Source organism: Alternaria conjuncta, assembly GCF_024043145.1.
Source record: "Alternaria conjuncta strain BMP 0040 chromosome Unknown scaffold_14, whole genome shotgun sequence".
NCBI classification, from domain to species: domain Eukaryota; kingdom Fungi; phylum Ascomycota; class Dothideomycetes; order Pleosporales; family Pleosporaceae; genus Alternaria; species Alternaria conjuncta.
In genome coordinates this window covers 193,843-216,407 of record NW_026250103.1, presented here as the reverse complement: position 1 = coordinate 216,407, position 22,565 = coordinate 193,843, and the positions used below count along the sequence as shown (strand labels likewise).

The 22,565-nt window shown below is 54.0% G+C and overlaps 8 protein-coding genes across 8 annotated transcripts; 3 read left to right on the top strand and 5 right to left on the bottom strand.

Moving 5' to 3' along the window:
* Window positions 1-193: 193 nt before the first annotated feature.
* Window positions 194-947, top strand: J4E85_008689 (uncharacterized protein; the record flags this gene model as incomplete). Its single annotated transcript, XM_051472913.1, has 2 exons — window positions 194-245; window positions 295-947. 2 exons carry the CDS (start codon window positions 194-196, stop codon window positions 945-947), a joined length of 705 nt encoding a protein of 234 aa, XP_051323133.1.
* Window positions 948-1,168: 221 nt separating this feature from the next.
* J4E85_008688 (uncharacterized protein) lies at window positions 1,169-3,008 on the bottom strand (the record flags this gene model as incomplete). Its single annotated transcript, XM_051472912.1, has 3 exons — window positions 1,169-1,725; window positions 1,775-2,764; window positions 2,948-3,008. 3 exons carry the CDS (start codon window positions 3,006-3,008, stop codon window positions 1,169-1,171), a joined length of 1,608 nt encoding a protein of 535 aa, XP_051323132.1.
* A 3,812-nt stretch (window positions 3,009-6,820) lies between these two features.
* Window positions 6,821-7,547, top strand: J4E85_008687 (uncharacterized protein; the record flags this gene model as incomplete). The annotated part of the gene is made up of 3 exons (XM_051472911.1): window positions 6,821-7,149; window positions 7,300-7,404; window positions 7,454-7,547. 3 exons carry the CDS (start codon window positions 6,821-6,823, stop codon window positions 7,545-7,547), a joined length of 528 nt encoding a protein of 175 aa, XP_051323131.1.
* A 2,642-nt stretch (window positions 7,548-10,189) lies between these two features.
* Window positions 10,190-12,062, bottom strand: J4E85_008686 (uncharacterized protein; the record flags this gene model as incomplete). Its single annotated transcript, XM_051472910.1, has 3 exons — window positions 10,190-11,235; window positions 11,288-11,880; window positions 11,926-12,062. The coding sequence occupies 3 exons, from the start codon at window positions 12,060-12,062 to the stop codon at window positions 10,190-10,192; spliced, it is 1,776 nt and encodes a 591-aa protein (XP_051323130.1).
* A 569-nt stretch (window positions 12,063-12,631) lies between these two features.
* J4E85_008685 (uncharacterized protein) lies at window positions 12,632-13,476 on the bottom strand (the record flags this gene model as incomplete). Its single annotated transcript, XM_051472909.1, has 4 exons — window positions 12,632-12,983; window positions 13,031-13,131; window positions 13,180-13,314; window positions 13,456-13,476. 4 exons carry the CDS (start codon window positions 13,474-13,476, stop codon window positions 12,632-12,634), a joined length of 609 nt encoding a protein of 202 aa, XP_051323129.1.
* A 390-nt stretch (window positions 13,477-13,866) lies between these two features.
* Window positions 13,867-16,177, top strand: DUS3 (tRNA-dihydrouridine synthase 3; the record flags this gene model as incomplete). The annotated part of the gene is made up of 3 exons (XM_051472908.1): window positions 13,867-14,078; window positions 14,126-16,039; window positions 16,090-16,177. 3 exons carry the CDS (start codon window positions 13,867-13,869, stop codon window positions 16,175-16,177), a joined length of 2,214 nt encoding a protein of 737 aa, XP_051323128.1.
* A 226-nt stretch (window positions 16,178-16,403) lies between these two features.
* On the bottom strand, window positions 16,404-18,251 carry J4E85_008683 (uncharacterized protein; the record flags this gene model as incomplete). The annotated part of the gene is made up of 1 exon (XM_051472907.1): window positions 16,404-18,251. One exon carries the CDS (start codon window positions 18,249-18,251, stop codon window positions 16,404-16,406), a length of 1,848 nt encoding a protein of 615 aa, XP_051323127.1.
* A 742-nt stretch (window positions 18,252-18,993) lies between these two features.
* Window positions 18,994-22,157, bottom strand: J4E85_008682 (uncharacterized protein; the record flags this gene model as incomplete). Its single annotated transcript, XM_051472906.1, has 4 exons — window positions 18,994-19,201; window positions 19,250-19,756; window positions 19,806-21,703; window positions 21,750-22,157. 4 exons carry the CDS (start codon window positions 22,155-22,157, stop codon window positions 18,994-18,996), a joined length of 3,021 nt encoding a protein of 1,006 aa, XP_051323126.1.
* Window positions 22,158-22,565: the final 408 nt, after the last annotated feature.

Below are 22,565 nucleotides of genomic sequence, written 5' to 3'. Positions count from 1 at the left end.
TACTCTTGGTAGACCAAAAACAATGCAACGCGTCTCGGCGCGACCCTCAACCCGGCCTTGAGCATCACAGATTATCTCTCTCCACCAACGAATCTACTTCTTCCATCTGCGCATAGACCTGCATAGGCGAAGAATCGAACCGTAATCCGCTCCCTGGCGTGTCAAAACCAGAAGAGCTTTGTTCCGTCTCGGCATGGCGACGCAGCATAATCACGACGATCCGAGAGGGTTTGGCATGCATAGTGGTAAGATGCCACGACTCTTGTTGAAATGAAAGCTTACACACTCTAAAAGAGACGCCGGTTGTAACGAACGAAGAAGAGTGCGAAGATGAAGAAACAGAAACGGACGAGGAAGAGGAATACTACGTAAATCATCAAGAAGTTGCTGCCGAACACAAGACCGAAGCAACCCGTTTCGAGGATCAAGCACAAGCTCTCAAGAAAAGACTACAAAATGGCGAGAGGATACCTCTGGGAGACATCAGCGGCAACTATACGCTTTACTCGTCTCAACATTTGGACATATATGCTCAGAATCCAGACCAGTGGTGGGAAAAGAGAAATAACATCGAAGACTGGGAAGCCGGAAGCCTGAAAATCGGTAGGCAGTACTTAGAGCCACTGTTGCCTAAAGGTGATAAAGAAATTGGAGTCAAGCTCGATCTCATGGACGAACCGGAAGACGGGTTTTGGATGGACATCAGGAGCCCTCCGCAGTTCGCGTCACAAGACCCAGCCGGAACGTTTGCCTATGGCACTGTGGATGAGGCTGCCTTTGATTGTCAACTCATGTTCTTGGGTGAGGGTGTGTTGGAGCTCTGCTTTCCAGGCAACAAATTGAGGTGCAGAGGATTGCCTGGCTATGTGCGTTACGTTGGTGTCTGGGGTGCGATGGACGACTCGGATGACGATTTTGATTATGATTCGGAACCTTTTGGATACTGAGCAAGAATGATGATAAGCCGGGGACTTGTTGCTGTGCTATTGGTAACTGCAAGAGCGAATAAGACCTTGCCGAAACATATGGTTACCAGCATAGCGAAGTCGCGAATAGAATGCCTCAACGATGAACCTTCAATGATGTAAATTCATTAGCAACAAAGATCTTCTCATCGCGACGTATCCAAATCATTATCCCGCCCCCATTTTCAACGGCATCCCAGCGCCTATCTCAGCGGCCTTCCGTCTGTGACCTCTCCGTACGTCGGATCGTCATACTCTCCAAAGCAAGCGAAGTCGTAATCCGCAAGCTCAATCTGCTTTTGCTGGACCTTCAGGAATGTCTCCATCTCGCACCATCCGTCGTCTCTATCACCACATTCCTTGTGACTACGACCCAGTGGAATAGTCCTCTGGTTGAGAATGAAATGAACGTAGCTCGTCGGCGGCCCGTCAAGATATATCTTTTCGTCCGTCCGGTTAGGGTTGACGGGCGCAGGTGCTTTGATGACTTCGATGTCGAGACGACCAGCGAACGGCTGGAGATGCGAGAGGATGAATTCGCGGGGCGTCTTGATGTGGGTTGTGGGAAGTACCTCGCTGAACTGCGTGATGCCGAATGCGACGAGAATACTGATGATGCCGGCGTCGTGGCTAAAGTCCAGGTTCAGGTTCTGATCGATGGGAAAGGTGACCGTGTTATTGTCAAGAGTTATGTTGATTTGGGCAGAAGGGGAGGTGATAACGTGGTGCTGCATGCGGGCGAGGACTTCCTCCACGTAGCCTGTGCAGTATTAGTATAGTGAGGTAGAAGAGGCATCGTCAATTCTTACCAATTCCAATAGCGCGGCCGACTGAAGAGCCAAATCCTGTGCCTGCCTGGAATGAAAGATCCAGGGCGTACTCGTAGCCTTCCCACTCTTGGTAGGTAAACAGGCCGCACCAGTGAGAGAAGCCAAGCGAAATTGTCTCGTACGAACACAAAGCTTGAGCGTTGTACGTATCGGTGATTGTCCAGTCAAGGTCACCGGTGATGTTGCTTCTGAACCTCTGATGAGCATCATGAAGGTACACGCCGATCCATTCCATGAGCCCTTGTCGCGCCGTCGGCCAACTCGAATGGTTGCACTGCTTGTAGCCAGCAAGCGTATTGTTGAAGCCAGGCGCCTCAATTGCCAGCTCAAGCGTCGCATTTTGCGCCCAGCCTAGACCGAAGAAGCCAGCAAGGAAGTACTCCGCCGACTCGGTCATGCGTCGTTGGGTCGTACTCCGGACGATAACCTTGCTTCCATTGTTGGGATATAAATGGCCATACTGGTAGTAGTGCAGAGTACCAGAAGTAAATAGCTCTTGCTTGCCATTGGGAACGAGGATCTCAGCACCCAGTAGGAACTGCCAATCGTTGAGGAACGAAAGGGGTCCGTGACCTGTGAACTTGCCAGCCGCGTCCGTGAGCTTCTTCCCTAAAGTCCGCTCTGCAGCTTCACCACTGACTTCGGGGTACCGACTTCCATGGCGATGGACCATGTTGAGCCATGTTACGTTGGTGCCAGGCGGTATAGAGTACTCGTTTACTCCGAAGCCTCGGGGATTAGGAAAGTAAGGGCTGATGTTTGCCATACTTTGAAATATGTTCTTGTTTTCCGCATTGCCAGCAATGGGGATCTGTGTTTCCAGAGGCGTATTTGGAATGTATGACACGCCGGCAAAAGGTGCTAGGTTTGTCTGCGCCATGAACGGTGCAGCGCCCGTCTTGGTAGGACCTTGGAAGTGTCCATCGTCCGTGACAAAGTAGTCTGGAACAGATGACTTTGTTGGTATTGCTGTGCGTTTGTTAGTTGCTGCTTCAATCTGCTGGCCTAACCAGTAAGATTAGGGAGTACCGACACTTCACATCCTGTTCGCCTTGAAGAGGTACTTGAGCCTCAGATCGACCTGTTCATCATTAGTGACCGTAAAATTAAGCCACAGCAACAGTAGGTGGCTAGTGGATGAGGCGTACGCACCGAGATTGGCCGGGCTAAACGAGTTGAGGAGCTGCAGCGAGAGCTCGAGGATGCCGTGCATGGTGGGGTAGCTGCGAGCTCTTACTCAGCAACGTGCAAAGTCCAGGTCTAATGAGGTAGGTGCGATGGACGTTCTGCAAACAAATCACCGCTTCACTACACGTCGCTGTCGCTACACTGGAGTTTTCGCGTCCAGATTGTTAAGAGACAGCTTGAGCTTGGGCCAGGAGTTGGAGTTGGCAGTGACGCAATGCCGAGGGCTGTCCAACACGGTATCCTGGACCATATCGCCCACATGGGTGTTTCGCATTCCGCTCACGCTCGAGAGTTGAGAGATGTGTGCTGCGGACGAACTGTTCTTCGTGAACCATGGTCATGTTTTGACTCATCACGCATAGGATACAAAGGATACAAAAAGATGAATGCACGCGCCGTCGTGTACCACAGCATAGCTGCGAACAGCTGGGACGCATGGCAACTGATTTTTCCTGACTTTAAATCGCATTTACATGGTTGATGTCCTTCAGGGCTTGATATGAGGCGGGAAGGCTAGATGAGGGTGAGGCTAAATGCCTCGACACCGGATTGTCTCCACGAACGCTTATCTGGAGATTGCGGTCAACTACATTCACCCAACTGCAGATCGATCGCCGATTTCTCAGACCAATGTTCTCCGAAGATCGTTGATAAATGACGATCAATAAGAGAATCTAAAGAGTTTGTCGGGACCTCGCGTCCGCGCTTTAGTTGCCTCATTAAGTTCTGATATGGTCTTGACTCCTCGGCCACGGAGATGGGCAACGATGATCTTCAGAAAACTATGTTTGTGGCCGCAGGGGATCCGGGGAATCCCCAACTGTCTGGTCTGGAACTGCCACATCCGAATCAAGTGGGGAAAGACTGCTAATCGATATGGCAGCGCTTCATACACATATCTGGTATCGGTGTGTTCAATGATCTACCTACACCTCGTGTGATGACTGTCTCTTCGAATGACGGTCTCCTCTTCTATCCAGTGAAGGGAAATTGGCGTTTCCAAAGTAGATATATATAGACCTCGCACACCGGAGTTGAAGGCAGTTTTCGTCCAGTGCACAGAGGCATATGGATACTGTTTCTTCCAGAGGCCAGGTCTAATAGGTATATATCGTATGTTATAGGGACGCGTGGTTGTCGGAATCCACCATCGGCGAATTTATCGGTGTCTCGCGTCCAGCTCTTCATGCCCCGTGATGCATACCAGGCGTCCTTTGCGAGTTACATCACCACATCCCAGCGGCGTCACTCTGCAACACAAATCGCCGCACTGTCTCCGAATGCAGCCCTACCGGACATATAAACCGCAGCTCCACAATTGCTCGCACGCCGGCGCAACAGCGGCATGTTGTGACTTGGTTCGGCAGCGATTGATTACTGGGTTCGGCAGCCTTCCATGATCGAAGTGTCGTGATTGATGTCGCCTTGTTCTGAAATATCAAGTGAGGTGTCGGACCGATACAAGTGTATTGGTTGCGTGTACCAGGTGGACCCTGGACAGCAAGAGCATGACTCAGGTACCATCTGCTGGAGAACCACCGAAGAACGAAAAGTGGACACCCTACAGCGAATTGCCGGACCAGCGATGATGCAGAGACAACGGGAAGAGTGCTAGCAGCATGCAAACCGATTGATTGAGTGAAATAAGCGAGCTGTGGTGACGGTTTTGTTGAGTTGGAGATGTCGGAGATGTTGGAGACGTTGGAGTAGAAAGTTTTGCAGAAGGAAGTCAAAGCAAAGCAAAGCAAACGGTATCCCAGTGGAAGGACAGTGTGATGCAGTCACACTCCCATGCGAGTCGCGCAGAAATGTTAATTGTCATGATGTCTTGCAGGCGCGTCGGCCTGTCGCTCTCACGTTACAGAGCATGTGTGTCGCCTTGAAACCCCGTGCGGATCGTCGCCGACTGAAAACAGCAGTGGCACGCTGGCAAGGTATGTAGACGCGTGGTGAAGCATGCTGCGCAAGGCCGGACCGAATAAAGCAAAGATAGTAGTTGCAAGGCCGGCATCAGCCGGTCCTACTCGAATACCCGCGGGAAAATGACACTCGTTCCTCAGTCTTGCCCCAAGCAGCCGTGTTCCCGAAGGATCGTCGCGAGGCAGAACAGCGGTGACCTTTGGATGCTTCAGAAAGCTCACCCAGCGCAAGTCGCAACCTAGCGAGATGCGGATCGTACCGGCGAGGTGGAGCTATGCGCGCTGAAACAACTTATTGATAATGGGGAAGCGGTAGGCCACTCAGACGAATATGTTTTCTCACGTTGGAACGTTCAACGTCATGATCCTGGAGATCGCCGTTGTCCAATGCAGGAGAAGTACGGATTGGACAAAGTGCGACAGAGACGCGGCGGAGGCGGGAAATGTTCCATGCACTTATGACAGAATCACGGCTGTCATATTGCACGAAAAGAAGCTCTTGGCCCGGCGCGCAAAGGTCGAATAGAAGCACCGTGAGCGGTTGCTCAGCGGCCAGGGTGACGTGCTGATCAAACGAGAATTTCGTCATTGGTCATGGCAAAGTGCGGAGTCAACGCACACGAGATCTAAGGGTCTCTGGCGCTCGCGAGGGAGTGTGAGGGGCTGGAGACGAGGCGCGAAAAGGGCTTTTGTGTGTGCCGGGCGCTGGCTGTGTGCGTGCTGGTGGTGCCAACGGGCGAGGATTGGTGGCAACGGCAATCTACAAAATACCATGCAAGCCAAAATGGCAGGCCAACGCCGCCGCCGCAGGGTCCCCTTAGCCGATCTTATATATTCCTGGTGCGCAAGCTCGACGAAACGGATGGCTCACAAAGAGGGATCAGCAACCACGCCCAACACGAGCGGCTGGTGATGTGCGCATGGACAGCATGACCCGCAGTCAGTCGGTCTGTAACGCGTCGCTGTGCGCTGTGGGTACAATACCTAGGTAGTCTGGGCGGAGACAGCGTGGTGGTGATGCACTGCTGTCTGGGTGCACGCAGCGATGAGGCTGCCCGCTCGCATCGTGACTTTCAACGTTGGACGCAGGCACCGTCGTCGCCGCGCCCAGCACACGCGCAGAGACGTCAGCGACGACGCCATTGGCGGTTGACGGAACCCACGGCAGCGTTCAGTGATGTCAGCCGCCCGCAACGCGCAGCCGTGCTCAGTGTGCGGTGGGACGTGGCGGAATGGGGCAAGTGATCAGCTCTCCCATGTCTCACAGCGGCCGGCGACGTCATGCACCGCTTTCGGCCTTCATCATGACCTCTGCAGTCGCAGCGCCGCAGCGACGTCTTCAACCCCCTCGCCCGCGCGCACGCCCTGAATCACGCCGACGACACGGTCCACGCTGCGCTCATCCACTGCCTGCCCGCACCACATTCGCCAACACGCCCCAGTTGCCCTCTCGCAGGCCTGGCAATAGCTGTTCGGCCATCGCAGCGCTAATTGACCGCTTCTAATCATCCGCGCCTCTGGTGGGTGCTTTTGCCCTTGCCGATCAGCAACGCAAACCTTGCCTGCGTGTCGACAACAAAACACAACCACAGTCACAGTCATCTCGTGAGTGCACGCCGCTGGTAGCCATACGAGAGCGCTATTGCCTGCTGCCGCCGCCGCCACCCCGAGCTGTCTGCTAGGAGCGCTCGCTGCGTGCACATTCGACGCCCGCGCGCAGGGATCCTCGTCTCGGGAGACCCTGAAGCATTATCTGGCTTAGCGCGGACAGGGGCCCACCCACTCTAACATCCTTCCACATCAACCGTGTGGCTTTATCTTGGCCTGAATCCACCCACGGCATACTCTTGCCGACGCTCGCCCACCTGGCTCCATCCCTAACCTACACTCTGAGAGCCGCACTATACTGTCTCGTGCCATGAACCCGCACATTTCCATCACCTCCTACCCGTCTACTTCAACGCAAGACGACCGCCGCCCCTCCTACCCCGACGACATGTCGACTTCCTCCTCCAACTCTTCCATCAGCGACCAGGAGATGAAGAACGACCCCACACTACAGGCCCGGCCCCGGCTAGGCAGCAGAAAGTCGAGCGGCACCATCATAATACCCCGCGACAGCCCCAACGTCGAGATGAAGGAGGAAGAGGAGGAGTACGACGACGGCGATGCGCGCACCATGAGCCCTCGCCGGAGTAGCGAAGAGATTGAGAAGATGGGTCAGGATGCTCGCCAAGCTCTGATAGAGTAAGTAACTCAACCCTGCATCTCCACGTACGTGGCATGCAACGCTGCGACCCCCCTCGGTGTCGCTGTCGCCCACTGTGCTACCTCTCTCGTTTGTGTGCGCGTTTTTGACTTTCGTCCCAGCCCTTACCAGACTAACCGTTTCGCTAGACAAGCAAAAGCCCTCCAAGCCAGCCTCATGCAGATTGTCGACCGCGTCGAAGTCGTCAAGAACGAACACGAGAAGCTCGAGGGCGGCAACAAGTTTCTCCAATCGTACGTACCTCCCGCATCTCCATTGTGACGACTGGCTAACGGCTCGCAGATATATTGGCGAGCTGATGCAGACCAGCAAGCTCACCTCCACGGGCGCTGGCAAAGCGTCCAAAGTCAAGGGCAAGGGCAGGGTTATCAAATAACAATCAGTCCTCGTACTCCTACCCACAGGCGCGGTGAGCCTCCACTACGTCGGCATTCCTCCCAGGCCCCGACTCATCATGGACGCCACTCGGCTCTCGAACCCCTACTACCACGCAATCATGATGGTCTACTGTCTCACATACTGATCATCACCACCTCCTTCCAATACACGAAACACGCACGTTGATACCGCGTTTATGAGCATCTGCATAGCGGCACAGGATTGGGGAACCGGCGTTCGTCATTACACTTCGATTCAGCATACAGCTTCTGTCTTACCACCCTTCCGACAACCATTTGAACTCGGCACCGCTGGCTCAGTGTTGTCGCACTCGATTTTGCGATTATACCACGGCACATTGCGCCCTTGACCATTGGGTTTTACATTACAATAACTTTACACTTTCACCCGACCACTTTACGGGGCCATGGCGACTACGGTGTTATAGGAGTTCCTGTTTGTTTCCATTCTATACCATGGCAGGATTCTGTACGGTACCCAAGCCCCCTTTGTTTTTGCTACCAATGGAAGAGTTGAATCAACCTCTTCCAGCCTATAGCTGAAGTATCGGTGCTTTGTCTGATACTCGGCGCTATGTAAGGCTTCATCTTATTTGAGAGAAAATTAGAAGTAACATGGTTTGCACGAGCGAATAAGCACAATGGTTATTCATGCACAGAACCACCGCACAACCGTTTTGTTCCTGCCGCCCAACATTGCCATCACGATTCTTCAATGTAGATGACAACTCCATGACTGCATGTGTGCCAGTGCATGTATGCCCAATCTAGCATCGAAACAGGCAGGACCCTGCATGCCCATGCCAGATACGGTGAGTTGCGTAGCAGATGACCCGTCCAAGGCTCCACGAAGGAACATGACAAGGCTGCCGCAACGCAAGAAAAACTGTTCGAGCAGACCCGCACCGCTGCCCCTCTCTTTGTCGGACCATGCTCCAACCCAAAGCACGCAAGACAAGGAAAACTGACAGCCGCCACACTAAGCTTGACTGAACTAAGAAAACCACGCAAACAACACCCACCTCCCTGGTAACGCACGCCCGTCTCCGCTCTCCGTTGTTCCTACTTTGACGCTTTCTTGTTTCTCTCCGCTTGCATCCAAGCGAAAGCGATCGCAATGCCCACGATGAACTAAAGCACCAAAGAACTCTATTCCATCACGCGCAAACAACGACTCATGCTGTTTTTTCTTCTCTTGCGCCTCTCGCTTGCTTGCCTACGTTCCGCTTTAGCGCGTGGGCGCCCACGCGATGCAATCATCAATCATACACAAGTCTCTAGTGTGCGATTCGCCGTTGCAACGTCGTGTCACAGATCTCATGTGTCTGACTTGTGCGCTAAGCCCACGCTGCGGTAATGCAGGTGCACTCCACTCTGCTCTGCCGTGGGAAGGCTCACATGTGCATCCATCGCACTTGCGCACTTGCCGAGTTGTTACCGGAAGGTAGAAAGCAAGGTGGAGGAAGGTTATGGGAATAAATCTTGAAACTCTCTACCATGCTCGACTCGGGTGTTGGTCCGTAGCGTCTTGCATGCCATGATTGGTGCGGAACCCGTCGAGGGAAGTGGGAAATTAAGGTGCGGATATTATGATTCGTGGGGGCGAAATTGGCCGCCCTGCGCTTGGGGAGGGGGTTCCGCGACATCAACTTAGCAAGCGAGATGGGTGGGAGTGCTAGTTGCTATCGATAATATTGGGATTGACAAGCTCATGAGCTCAAGCCAAAGGCAGGCCATCGCGCTCGGTGGGCACGTTGTATTGTTGTTGTTGTTCATCTTCGGTATCGGTGCGGTGAGGGGAACACGCCGACGATCTTTATCAGCCTTGCATCACGACTTCCCCATCTTGCCCTGGTGCTCCGACGACACGCAAATACCACGATAACAACCGCTCACATGCGCCGGCATTCATGTCAATCTCGGTACTGTGCTTGCGGAGCTGAACACGTATGCTTCCATGGAGCTCTCGAAAGTTTCCACTTTCGTCTCGTCGACTTCCTCTTCTGTAGATCTGCGGAAGGCACTACTGACACGCAGTTGACACGGTCTCCTGCAGTCGCCAACGGGTTGTTGCAGATGAAGTGTGGTGACTAGGTGTACGTGTCCGCACATGAGCTTGTCTGGTCATCGTCTGATCCATGATGCTGTATATGCATGGATCGAGTCATTTCCCTCCGATCCGGGCATTGGAGACTTGTACCTACGTTTGATTGATGTAAAAAGTGGTAATGGAGTATGCCACATCGTCGATGCCTTGGATGCTACACCCGCACCGAAGCCGGAATTTTCACACATAGGCTGCGGCAAGATATCGCTTGACCATATCGCCAACTTGAAGATCTTCTTGCCCCTTGCGTCCACTGGAGACTTCTTGACTGCTAAATATTAAGGTAGCATGAATTCATACCTATATTCCAGTATATCAGGCATCCACACCGGCTACTGGAACCAGACGTGTTGGAAAGTCATAACCATTCCCTGGATCAATGAGATAGAGTACCGTCAGAACAGGAAGAGGTAAGAGAACGGATTTGATATGTTATTCGAGAACGTGTCCCAAACACACGTTGAGAAGTTGGCCAAGCGGTGTTTATTCATACACTAAAGTCGACTCGCTCTCCTAAGCTTTCATGACATCCACCCACCCTTCTGGCATGACCTTCCCACCCTTGTATCCATCAACCAGCCACTGCTCTCCATCGAACCCAAACTCAATTAGCGCATCTTCACTTCCCCACTCTCCATTCCCACTCAGCCCGATCGGGACCTTGCCAGTACCTTTTACGCCATCTACATATGCAATAGGGAATTGTATGCAGGGGATTCCTGTGAAGTTCGCCAACCACACATACTCCATGTTCCTGATTTGCATATTGCCGTTCGTCACCCCATGTGAAAGTTCAGCTTCATCAATAGGCCAGCCCGCGTTTGGCGTCGTGGGCGTGACGATGATGAGACCAGGATGTTTGCGGAAAAGGTCGGCAAGATGTTCCATGAGAACGTTGCGCAGACGCTGGGCAAGCAGAAAGTCAGTTGCTGGGGTCTGTTTCGCCACACTCATGAGAATCCTGTTGGCGGGTGTGAGGTCGTATATGGACGTCCTGTGTCCTGCTGCGCCTTCGGCCATAATGGTCATTGCGTGAGCCAGCTGACCCTCCGTCAGCAGCGGGATGCTGATATCGACAATTTGGTATCCCAGTTCTGACTCAAAGTATCGCAGGGCTGATTGACAGGCCTCCTGTACTGGAGGGTCTGCGCGGTCGATCCAGGCTTTGTATACACCTAGTACTTTGTTTCGAGGCCCAGTGTGCTTCTTGGGTGGGTTGAATTCTGATGAGGGGTATGTTGATGGGTCGGGCTGTGCAAGGACGCGGTATGCGATCTCGAGATCTGACATGTTGCTCGCGAGGGGCCCGCGAACGGTGACGGATTTCCCGGCGTCTGGCATGGGCGCGACGGAGACACGGGAGTGCGATGGCTTCAGACCATATAGACCACAGTAGTTGCTGGGAATTCGGACTGAGCCGCCTCCATCTGATCCAATAGCAAAGGGTATGAGGCCATGCCCTACTGCAGACGCAGCGCCTCCCGATGAGCCTCCTGGGTAGTATGAACTGTTGTATGGGTTCCGCGGTGTGCCCCAGTTAGGGTTGTTGTTTGTGGTATCTAGACCAGTCAGTATCTTCCATGAAAACACAGAACCGACGCTTCCACTCACCCATTCCCATCTCATGCATAGTCAGCGTGCCGACCAAGACCGCGCCTTGCTTCTCAAGCATCTTCGCACACCAGCTCGTTTCCTTATTTCCTCCATGGCTGTAGTCGTAAGTGGTGCCGACATAATGCTTGTATCCCGTGACCTTAAGGTCGTCCTTGACTCCGAACGGCACGCCATCCAGTATACCCAATGGCTGCCCCTGCTTGTACCGTTGCGTGGAGGCTTCAGCAGCTTGTCTAACCATGTCTACTTTGCTGTCCATGAAGGCTGTCGAATAGGGCGAGCGCTGTGCAACATCTCTGCGTATGAGGGGCAGGAGGTGTTCTACTACGTCGGTCGGTGTGAGTGTGCCGCTCGAGTAGGCATCGTGGAAGTCTTTGATCGAGTAGAATCGGTTGGAGGACGTGTGCGGGTACGATGCGCGAAAGTTGGATTTGTCGGTGTAGTTGAGGGGAGCATCGTCGGATTCAGGCAGCGGGATTACGGTGGGATCATAGCGCGGGTCGATGCCGTCGAGTTGCCTGCATTCTCGCAAGGAGCTGAAGCCGGCATTGCTCCACAGGATGCCAGGGACTAGCGGTACAGTCGCGACTCTGGAGCTGTTAGCTTGGTGACAAAAGAATGGTGGATTGACTAACAGGTTGGAAAGATAGTGCAGCAAGGCGCCCTTGACTACGGGGTTCTTTCCGGGCGGCGGGGCCTTGTATGGCGCGTCGTGAGGTTTGGGGCGCGGATAGTTGAAGAAGCGCGGGGATGTCTGGCTGCTTCCCGACATCTTGGCTGTGGCTGCACGGAACCAATGGCAAGTGAAGCTGAAGCGATATGCAATTGGGCCTTTGGTAAGACTGGTAAACGCTTGTATGCTCCTCCACTGCCTTTATGCGAAATCTTGATAAGCCTCAAGTGCTCGGGATATCTGAAGCACTGCGCTAGCTTTCACATGCTACTAGTTGGGGTGTTTTGTCATCGCGCAAGCTCCCGAGGTCCAAGACGTCCGAAGGTCCCAACGTAAGCAATAACAGAAGAAGCTTTCCGAACAAGGTCCGATACTGATCAAAGAGCATATGAATTCAATCGTGTTTACTGTCTATTGCTGCTGAGCCATATGCGAAAGTCACGTCAGCACTGTAGCTCTCCTTCCCCCTCAAAACTAGTTACCACACCGCAACACCCAGAGGACAAAGATAAAATAGTCGTATGCGTGGCATCCACCAGCATAGAGCCCTTGAAACTTCAACTTTGAAAGTATAATTGTAGTGACGACCTCTCCCGGGCGTGCGCCTGCCGTCCTACAGGATAGCCGTAGCCTGCATTCCGTGTCCGTTCGAAGCCATTCGTACGCGTCTACTGCTTGCCAGAGACCTGGTCGCCCATGCGGTTGTACTCCTTCTGCATGTTCTCAACCTGCTTCTTCAGGTTCGCCATGTCGCGGTCCTTGGCAGCAAGCTCCTCCTTGAGAGCTCCGACCTCGCCAGCACCACCAACGTTCTTCAGCGAAGAGCCCTTCTTGGTGCTGGGGTCGCCCTTGAGGGTCTTGACCTCCTCCTCGAGACGGAGAACATCGAGGATCATGACGTAGGTACGGTTGAGGATGAGCGACAGGAAGAGGGTGAAACCGCAAAGGTACATGTTGCGCTGCGAGTAGAACTTGCGGGCCTGGACCTCCATGCGCTCGATGCCTCCAGCAGCAACGCTTCTTGTGTCGTTAGTACAGCACTTTGTAGGTGGGATGCTTTAACTTACGATCCACGGCCCTGGTCGTCTGAGCCAGAGAGCTCAATCTGCACGCGGTACACGCGGTTGACACTGTCAATGAACAGGATCAGGATGAAGATGAACGTAATCTACGCATGTCAGACGGGTCCTCCACGTGAATACATTGACTCCCATACCTTCATGCCATATTGCAGCTTTGCTATTATAGGGCTCTCCGAAATGAAGGTGAAGAGCTTGCGGCGCCATGTGAAGGGCAGAGGGACGATGAGGGCGCAGAAGATGAGCATCTCCGTCACCAGGAGGAGGAAGACCTAGAAGATGAAGAGTTAGCACAAAGGCCACATACGCGGTTGTAACGTGAGGCGCGTAGGCGAGCACGCGAGCAGTGACGAGACGACACCATTGGCATCTCTCTCGATCGCTGCTTTCCTGCAAGGAGAGGGGCTGCTTACCAGACTGTAGTAGAGCGTCATGATGGCTACGTGGTATTATTGTCTGGTGGGTGTGTGTTTGTGTGGGAGCGGGGTTGAGCTGGATCAACAATGGATCTGGGAGGAGCTGGCTTGCGTGTGCGTGCAAAGGACCAGCAGGAAGATGAGAATCGTGCGGAGGGCCGGAAAGGATTGCAGGAGGGTTGATGTGAAAGTGGGAACGGGAAACGCGATGTGATGTAGGGGAGCCGCAAGTGCCTGGCTGTGACGTATGATCGCAGCTTTCCCAACTTGCTCACTAGCGCATGGGCCGCCGGTCTAGCCTCTTCTAGCCGCATTCGCCCTCACAATTTGAGCGAGTGCTTTTCTCTTTTGAGCAGCAACGCCAACCACGCACGCCTATTCTCAGCCTGGCCGCCTTTCTTGCATAAAATGACGACAGGTGAAGGAACCAAGCTCGAGCCCGACCATTCGGCCCCAGACGGTGCTGTCTCCAATGGCATCAATGGCGGCAATGGTACAGTCGATGTGCAGTCCGAACCACCTGCGAGCCCCAAGAAGAGGAACAGGACTAGCAGTCAAGACATTGAGGATGCGGATACTTCTGTGAAGCGAGTCAAGGGTGTCGCACCCATCAAGGCAGAGTACATGCGCCACCCGCTTGAAGTAATTCGCATGCTAAGAACATCAGATTCCTGATACGACTGGATAACAACAAGGCCGCCACCAAGGACAGAGTCATTGACGACGATGCAGCTGAGGGCGCCGATGCTGAGCACAAATCTGAAGGCCTACCAAAGACTGATGCTCGCGATGGCCCCAGAAAGGGCAAGAACAACAAGAAAGACAAAAAGCAAAAGGGCCAAAACACCAGCCGCACTTTCGGCAGCTCGCGCGACAAGATACCGCTCTGTGGTACTCGCGCAGCCTACAATGAATTCTCACCCAAGGAGTGTCCGTTTGGCGAGAAGTGCAAGTTCGAACACGATATCCGCAAGTACCTGAAGGAAGGCCGACGAGAAGATCTTACTACCTTCGATGGCCAATGTCCAGTCTATGCCGTCAAGGGATTCTGCCACTTCGGCTGGAAGTGTCGATTCGTCGGTAGCCATTCCGAAGAGCGCACCCTAGAAGACGGCCGGAAAGAATTAGTCCTGAAAGAAGATGCTGACCGGAAATCCAAGTTCTCCAGCTTCGACGAAGAAGCAGAGGCTGAAGTGGTCAACATCGTGCCAAAGGATATCAAGATTGGTTTATCGAGACGGAAGATTGGGACCCCGCGCTCTGACCAGTACCTGCAATGGATTGAGACCAATGCTCGCAACGAAAGAGAAATGTTCGATGCAGCTCAGATGGACATGGACGCTCTCAAGGAGGAGAAGGAGGCGCGCAGAGCGGAGTTTGTGGAGGCGCCCTTCAGGCCATCTGAGAAGCGTAGGCTCTACTACGGACCCGAGACACCAATGCTCGCACCCCTCACCACTCAAGGCAACATGCCGTACCGCCGACTCTGCGTGGATTTTGGCTGCCAAGTGACTTGGAGCGAGATGGCCATGGGTATGCCATTGATCCAAGGTGACAAGGGCGAATGGCCGCTTCTCAAAGCCCACGAATCTGAGGTAACTCCTCCAAAGTTCTTGGGCAAGAACACTATTGTCCAGGGCTACGACAACTCGACTGATCTCAAGTTCGGCGCACAAATCGCGGCGAACAAGCCATGGCTGGCCACAAAGACGGTTGAAGTACTGACTGAGTACTGCCCGAAGCTGCGCGCTATCGATCTCAACTGCGGATGCCCCATCAACCTCGTCTGTGAGAAGGGAAGCGGTTCCGCACTACTCGATAGCGAAGCAAAACTGGAGAGTATCCTCCGTGGAATGACCTATGTATCCAAGGAGGTCCCCATCACCGTCAAGATCCGCATGGGTACCAAGGACAACCACCCGACTGCGCAAAAACTCATCAAGCGTCTCGTACTTGGCGGCCACGAAGCCGTAGAGTCCGGAAAGGGTCTCTCGGGTATCGCAGCCATTACCCTCCACGGCAGGAGTAAGCAGCAGCGATACTCCCGAAGCGCAGACTGGTCCTACATCGCCGAATGCTCCGCCCTCATTAATCGACTCCGCAAAGAACAAGCGGCCAAGACGGATACCGCCGCCGAGGCTGATCCCCGTGATCTCGCAAACGGCGGCCATGTCTACTTTGTCGGCAACGGCGACTGCTACTCGCACGAGGACTACTACAACCATCTTGAAAACGCCAAGGTTGATACCGTCATGGTCGGTCGTGGTGCCCTTATCAAACCCTGGCTCTTCGAAGAGATTGAAAAGGGCCAGTACCTTGACAAGTCTGCATCGGAGCGCCTTTCCTATATCGAGAAGTTTACCAAGTACGGTCTGCAGACTTGGGGTTCTGATGAGATGGGCATCGGCACGACTCGTCGTTTCCTCCTCGAATGGCTGAGCTTTGCGCATCGCTATGTGCCAGTTGGTCTATTGGAACACTTGCCCCCGAACATCCAGGATCGCCCGCCGAGGTTCAGGGGTAGGAATGACCTGGAGACGTTGATGGCTAGCGAGCACTACACGGACTGGATCAAGCTCAGGTATGTTCTTCTTGTGACGTGGCAAGGTATTTTGGCTAACGCACTTGCAGTGAGATGTTCTTGGGTCCTGCTCACCCTAACTTCAAATTTGAGCCCAAACACAAGTCCAATGCTTACGAGATTGAGGCGGAGGGTTAGAGCATGGGTGAAATGAAGGAATCATATTGTTATGGGGAGCTTCCGCGTATGTGCATTGGTTGAGGAGCAGAAAAGCGTGGCGACAGCGATGCATTTGCATGAATATATTTCAAGTCTTCAGGTCTCGGTAGGTGCCTCCATAGGGCTTCGCATGGAAAAGTCATATTTGAACACCAGAAACATTCATCCCGTGCGTTTGCTCCTGGCATTTGCTTCCGTAATATATCTACACCAAAAATCCCACAAGTGTCTCAAGCATTTCCCTCTCAGCTGGCTCGACAGCCATCACGCCGTCAAGCTGCGCCTGCAACGTCCTTTTAACGTCTCCCAATCCTTCATCCCTCTCTGCCAGTGCCTTCACAATAGCCACCTTGGCACCCCCGTCCTCAGCAACCAGCCAGGCCAACACAGCATCGATCCTCTCCAGACAATACAGCCCCTCACTCAACCGGTCTGGAATATTCTCCAGCTCAAAAGCCTCGAGCTCATCTTTCCCACTTATCCGCAACGCCTTCTTCTTCTCTGCTAACTTGCTATCGAAAGCAGATAACCGGGTAACGTAGCCTCTGCGCAATTCAACCAGTTTGTGTATCTTGTCGTAGTCCTTCTCGAGGAACTTGGCTAGGAGGCGGAAACGGGTATCGGAGTTGCCCGGTAAGGAGCGGAGGAGTGAGGCGAAGATGCCGAGTATATGTTCGGTTTGCTGGGGGTCGTGGGACTTTTTCGTTTTGGAAAAGGTGCTAAAGAGAGGTTTCAGGCCGCGGCTGTCGACGAGTTTGGTGCAAACGGCTGTGGCGCTGTTTGTGGCTTCGGGGACTTCTGCTGCGGCTTCTTTGCCTTTTGCGCTTGTGTTGCCATTGGTTTGTGGTGGTGTTGTTTCTTCTGCGTAGCCGCAGGCGTGGTCTAGTACTTTCAGGGCGCGGCTCTTGCTGGTCTTGCCGTCGCGGACGAAGAGGAGACAGAGCTCTACACCTTCTGCTTCTAGGAATTTGGCTTTTCCGAGAGGCTCTTCTGTCACTGATGAGAGGCAATTGAACAGGTTCTCCATGTATTCCTCCTCGTTGCTGTCCTTTTCTGGGTCGTCTCTTCGGTACGGCGCGAGGTTTGTGAGGAAGATTTCGACACCGTTTGCGTCGGCTACGTGGTTTCGGTTCGGTCGCGAGGATTGTGTGAGGATGGAGAGGATCTCAGAGGCGTATTGTTTGTTCTGTGTTGTGGGTTTCTCGGGCTTCTGTATCCTGTCCAGTAGCCATTTTAGCAGAGCTGTCTCCCTGCCTATTATGTCTGTGTATGTGGGTTGTGATAGGAGGTTCTCGATGACGCTGAGGGAATTGTAGACGCCCGATGCGTCGGCTTCGTCGGTCTCATCGAAGCGGGAGAAGTTGGATACGAGCAGGCTGAGCAGGTCGGCCTCCATGAAGGCGGTGACGAGCGCATCCCATTGTTCTTGCTCCCCTCCAACATCTTCGTCTGTGAGCTCCGAGACCATCTCGATTGCTGCGATTGCGATGTCTGTGTTCTCATGCGCCAGCAGTTCCACCAACTTGGACGCCGCTGTGCTTTTCGCAAACTCCTCGTATAGCTCCGGGTGCTCCGACAGTATGCTGAGGGCCTTTATGCCTTCGTCCAGATCGCCTTCCGACTCCATGAACTTGGTGGGGTCGTCCTCGTACTTTGCGCGCAGCGATGCGTTCTTGTTGACCTTCTTCTCAAAGTTGAGCGCCAGCTTGCGCACCCACGGCACGTCGTATTTCTCTTCGCCTATAGCTCCATCGCCGTCTTGCGCATCGATGTACTCCATGGCGTCCCGCGCATTCTCGTCCAGGCCATCGCCAAAGAAGCGTCCTTCGTCGTCGTCGCCGGGCCCGTCCTCGAAGTCGGGCGGTAACGAGGGGCCAGCCTCGTCGTCGTCATCTTCGTCAGCTACCGAGGCTTGCGCTGGGGCTTTGACATCGCCATCTGCGTCCAGCTTTGCAGATTTGTACGATTGGGTCGGGTCGGCTTCGTTTGGGTTCTCGAACTTGCGCTTTGCCGAACCGTTTGCACTTTTGAAGAGGTCGTCGATGCTCGTCATGTTGCGCGATGCGACGGAAGAAGAAGCAGAAGAAAGGCGAGTACAGCGAAGCGGAATTGGTCGACTTGTCGCGTCTTTACGAGTCGCTGAACATTGGGAATCCGGCTGGTCCCAGCTCGGCACTAGCGTGTTTTCTCCGCCGCAACGCTCACCTGTGTCGGATCCACTTCTCACACGCACCCTCTCCATTCGCAGTATATCATCTGAAAGGATGAGTTTCCCTGCTCACCCGGAAATTGTGGCAGACACCCACGAACCATTTTCACTTTTGGTATCTGGCCAAACAAATCTTTCCTTTCGCACGGTCTCCTGCTTTACTGAAGCGTTGCTATGGCACGTCATGAAAGTGCCACTGATAGGGATGAAGTGGAATGCTGCTTCCTCCTCCCCGGTAACAAAATCTGGACTGCTAGATACTATTGAAGGTTATAGCGCATGCACTGTTGCAGGGTGCAAAGCCCACTTGCATATATCACCATCTGCATTCCAGTTCCTGCCGACAAGGGAGTCGTCCACTCTATACGAGGAGAGCATAGTTCAAGCGCATAATCAAACGGTTCACTGTAGAAGCCATCATATAATCAAGCGCATTGGTGATTTCAGCCACGATGATGTTCATTTGGTGAGTCTATCGGCAGAGTTGGGCGGCTCATGCAGGTACTACAGCATAGTCATCATGGTGCTCCGGACACGGCCCAGCAACCCCAAGCCACGTTAAGACCCCGCGGAAAAGACGTCATGTCTAGTAACGCCTTCCATACCCCTCCTCACCATAACCACCGGAGCCATACTCCTGCCTTCGCTGGCCGTATTCATCTTCATCGTCACGACGGCGGCCATAGCCTTGAGTCTCTTCACCGAAACCACCGGGGACACCAGAGGCGCCGTAAGATTGATCAGGACGCTCACCACCGTATTCGAGGCCCTCCGAACGACCGTATCCGCTGGATCTGTAAGGGTTAGTACCGTAGCCCCGTGGAGAAGATTCGCCAACGTACTCTTGACGGCCGTAGCTCGACTCTTCCTGGCGACGGCCATATCCAGACTCCTCTTGACGACCGTATCCACCAGTGCTATAAGAGTCAGCACCATACTGCGGTTGCTGACGGCCGTAGCCTCCAGCATCTCCGCCGTACTCCTGACGTCCGTACCTGGATGGCTCTTCAAGACCGTAGCCTGACTGTTCGCCGTAGCGCTGCTCTTGGCCGTAGCCTTGCGAGTATCCTCCGGACTGGCGCTGGGGCGAGCGGCTGCCGCTCTTCTTGCGACGGTGTTCATGCTCACGGGAGCGAGAGCGACGCCTGTGTTCACCAGATCCTGATCGACGCTTGTCAGCATCATCCGAATCCTCATCGCCGCTGCCGTGTTTCTTGTGCTTATGGCGCTTCTTCTCCTCTTTCTCACGCTTCTTGCGCTCCTTCTTCATCCGCTTCTCGTATGAATCTTCGCCGCCCGAATCGTTCGAATCGTCGTCATCGGAGTGTTTCTTGGACTTACCACGTCGTCTGCACGTCTGTTAGCCTATCATCATCATGAACTGAGCTATTCGCTTACTCTCTCTCCTCGGAGTAGTATTCTCCAGACCGATCAATCCCTTCGCGTGTCTCTTCAGAGCGCCATTGATCGCCCTGCTGGACGCGACGCTCCTCGCGACGCTCATATCCACCGGTGTTGCTGTAGCTCGAAGTCTCGACACGCTGTTCGTAGCTGTAGGATCCGCCACGGTCGTCCCGTTCCTGACGAGAGTATTCCTCGCGACGCCCACCACTCGGGTATTGTGTCTGCTCGTACTCGGCGCGGCCATAGCGATCATTGTCGCCATACGAAGATGCCTGGTGATGACCAGTCTCCGAGTAGGACTGAGTGTAAGAGCCGTCTTGACCGTAGCTCTCCTCCTTGTGGCTCTTCTTTTCCTTTCCACCAAAAGCGTCACCAAGCAGAGAGCCGCCGATGCCGCCAACAAGACCACCGACAAGGCCGCCTAGGGCGCCACCACCAACGGCTTCGCCTGCGAGCTTGCCAACATGGTCAGAAGCCTGCTGGATCTGTGGGTTGACACCACCTTGTCCGCCAGAAGAGCCAAAGTTGTTGGCCATACCCAGAGGTTTGCCACAACCATGGCCCTTATCGTGCACGTTCTCCTTGTGGTTGCGGAGATTCTGTACGCCGTCCCGACTGAGCTGATCACGGAACTCCTCCTGTGCGCGCCTGTCCTTGGAGCTCCACCACTTTCCAACTGTGTCAAACATGATTTGGTGGCATTCCTGGACCCCGCGATCACCCCGTCCTCCATGGTTTCTCTCTGCCGCAGCAACCGCAGGGTGGTGGAACACGCCCTTGATGATGCGGTCAATGGTTTCCTCAGGGTCGGCCTCACCGTCCCAGCACTGGACGACTTGCGGAACAGCCCAGCTCAGCACGGCAGATGCTACGCGACCAGCAGGCTCGTTGAGCACGTTGGAGAAATGATCCTTGGAAAGCATGCTGTGGGTCGGGTCGGTACAGTCATCGTCATTGAAGACGATGTGTTGCTTCTCACGAGAGCTTGCAATGACTTCGCTGGATCCCGTCTCAAGCTCAGACTTGACTTGGCTAAGAATGGGCAGAACGTAGGGAGCAAGAAGACTGAAGACGAAGATAGTGACCTGGCTCTGGACCTCCTCGATCAGATCTGGCAGAATTGGGATCTTCTCAATGAATTCGGTGATGGACTGCATGATTTCGTCATGGAACTCCATGATGGGGTAGATCTGCTTGACTAGCTCTCCAATCTGCTCAGTAAATGCCTCAGGCTCCTTAGGCGTGATCTGGATGTTGCCCATCGCAGCAGCGTTGGAGTTGTCGGCAAGCTCTTCGGCCTTACCAGCTTCGTCTTTGCCGCCAAAGATGCCGTCTGGGAGCTTAGCAAGGAGCTCTTGGATCTTGCTCTTGTTCTCGTTCCTGTCGGCATTGGCAATTGCGCCTTCAAGTTCCTGCAGCTCGGACTGTGTAGCCTTGTCGGTGATCTCTCCGCAGACCGAGTGCAAGAAGTCGACACCACCGAATGTGCCTGTGATGATGGGGTATACCTGCTTTCCAGCAGCGCGGACATCGAACAGGGCGTTCCTGCCGACGTGGGGAAAAATGTCCCGGTTATCTTCGTCGAGTTCAATCAAGGCAAGCTCGACATAGTTGGAGTGGGCAGAGTAGTCCTCCAGACAGTGTGTCGCTGTACCGAGAAGTCTCAATGCTTCGTAGAAGTCGGGTCCCTTTCCTCGTGAGCGACGTCCCAGGTCGATGCAACGCCGAAGCAGGTCACGGACCATGCCAGCCGATGTTGTAATACCCAAGTCTTCGGAAGCGATGTAGTTCTTCAGGCCGGTTCGCTCGTCGACGCTGAGCTCGCGTCTCTCGTCAACGGGGCCTCGCAGGCGGCGGTCGTAGTCGCGGGCATCGAGGTTGTCGGCGTAGTCCTGGGTAGTCAGTATCAGGACTTGAGCAATAAAGCGGTGTACCGACCTTGGGGTTGTCAATGTGCTCTTCAGGTCTGTAGCAACCAAGGCGGTCGCGGGTGACCTCGAACTCCTTGGTTCCGTAGCCGAAGCTCATGAAGCCGAGCACCCAGAGGAGGATGCGGATAGCCTCTGCAGAGACCATCTTGACAGTGCCGACATCGACGGCCTGGGAGTAGTCGCGTAGCCAGTTGCCAAAGTAGACACGCTTGACATCCATCTTGCTGAACTTCTTGCCCGTCTGGCCGCTGATGAGCAGAGTGAGTAGGGTATCCTCGATATCTCCATGGCGCCAGTTCTGTCCCTCAATGGCGCTCAGGCTTGCAATGTTGCCCGCACCGAAAGCTGCCGTGGGGCGCGCCCACAACACCATTACGATGAGGCATGGCAGCCAGATGTCGCTGATTTGCGGCATCGTGCTCGTGATTTCGTATACTCTTGTTGATATGCACGGAAGAGTCTAGGAAGAGATTGTAGGTCGAGGAGAGAGGGGTGCGTTGTGTACACCGGTGTCTATGTGAATGTTGCTAGTGGCATGTTTCAGTGGCTGGTCTTGCTTGAGCTTACCCCACCACAGCTGACGTAGAGGGGCCACAGCCTACCCACACGCCCAACAGATCGCCAGCGAGCGCTGTTCGACCAAACTGCCTCTTACACTCATCAAACACGCGTGTCCCTCGTTTCGCGCAAACCTCGCCCTTGCCCTAACGTGCGCGATACCAAAGTCACGCGTGTCATTGGATGTCCGCTTCCTACTGCAAGAAATTGCCGTGCATCCTCAGCTGGCATGTAGCCCCAGGCGGCTACCTTGTAAACGCACCGG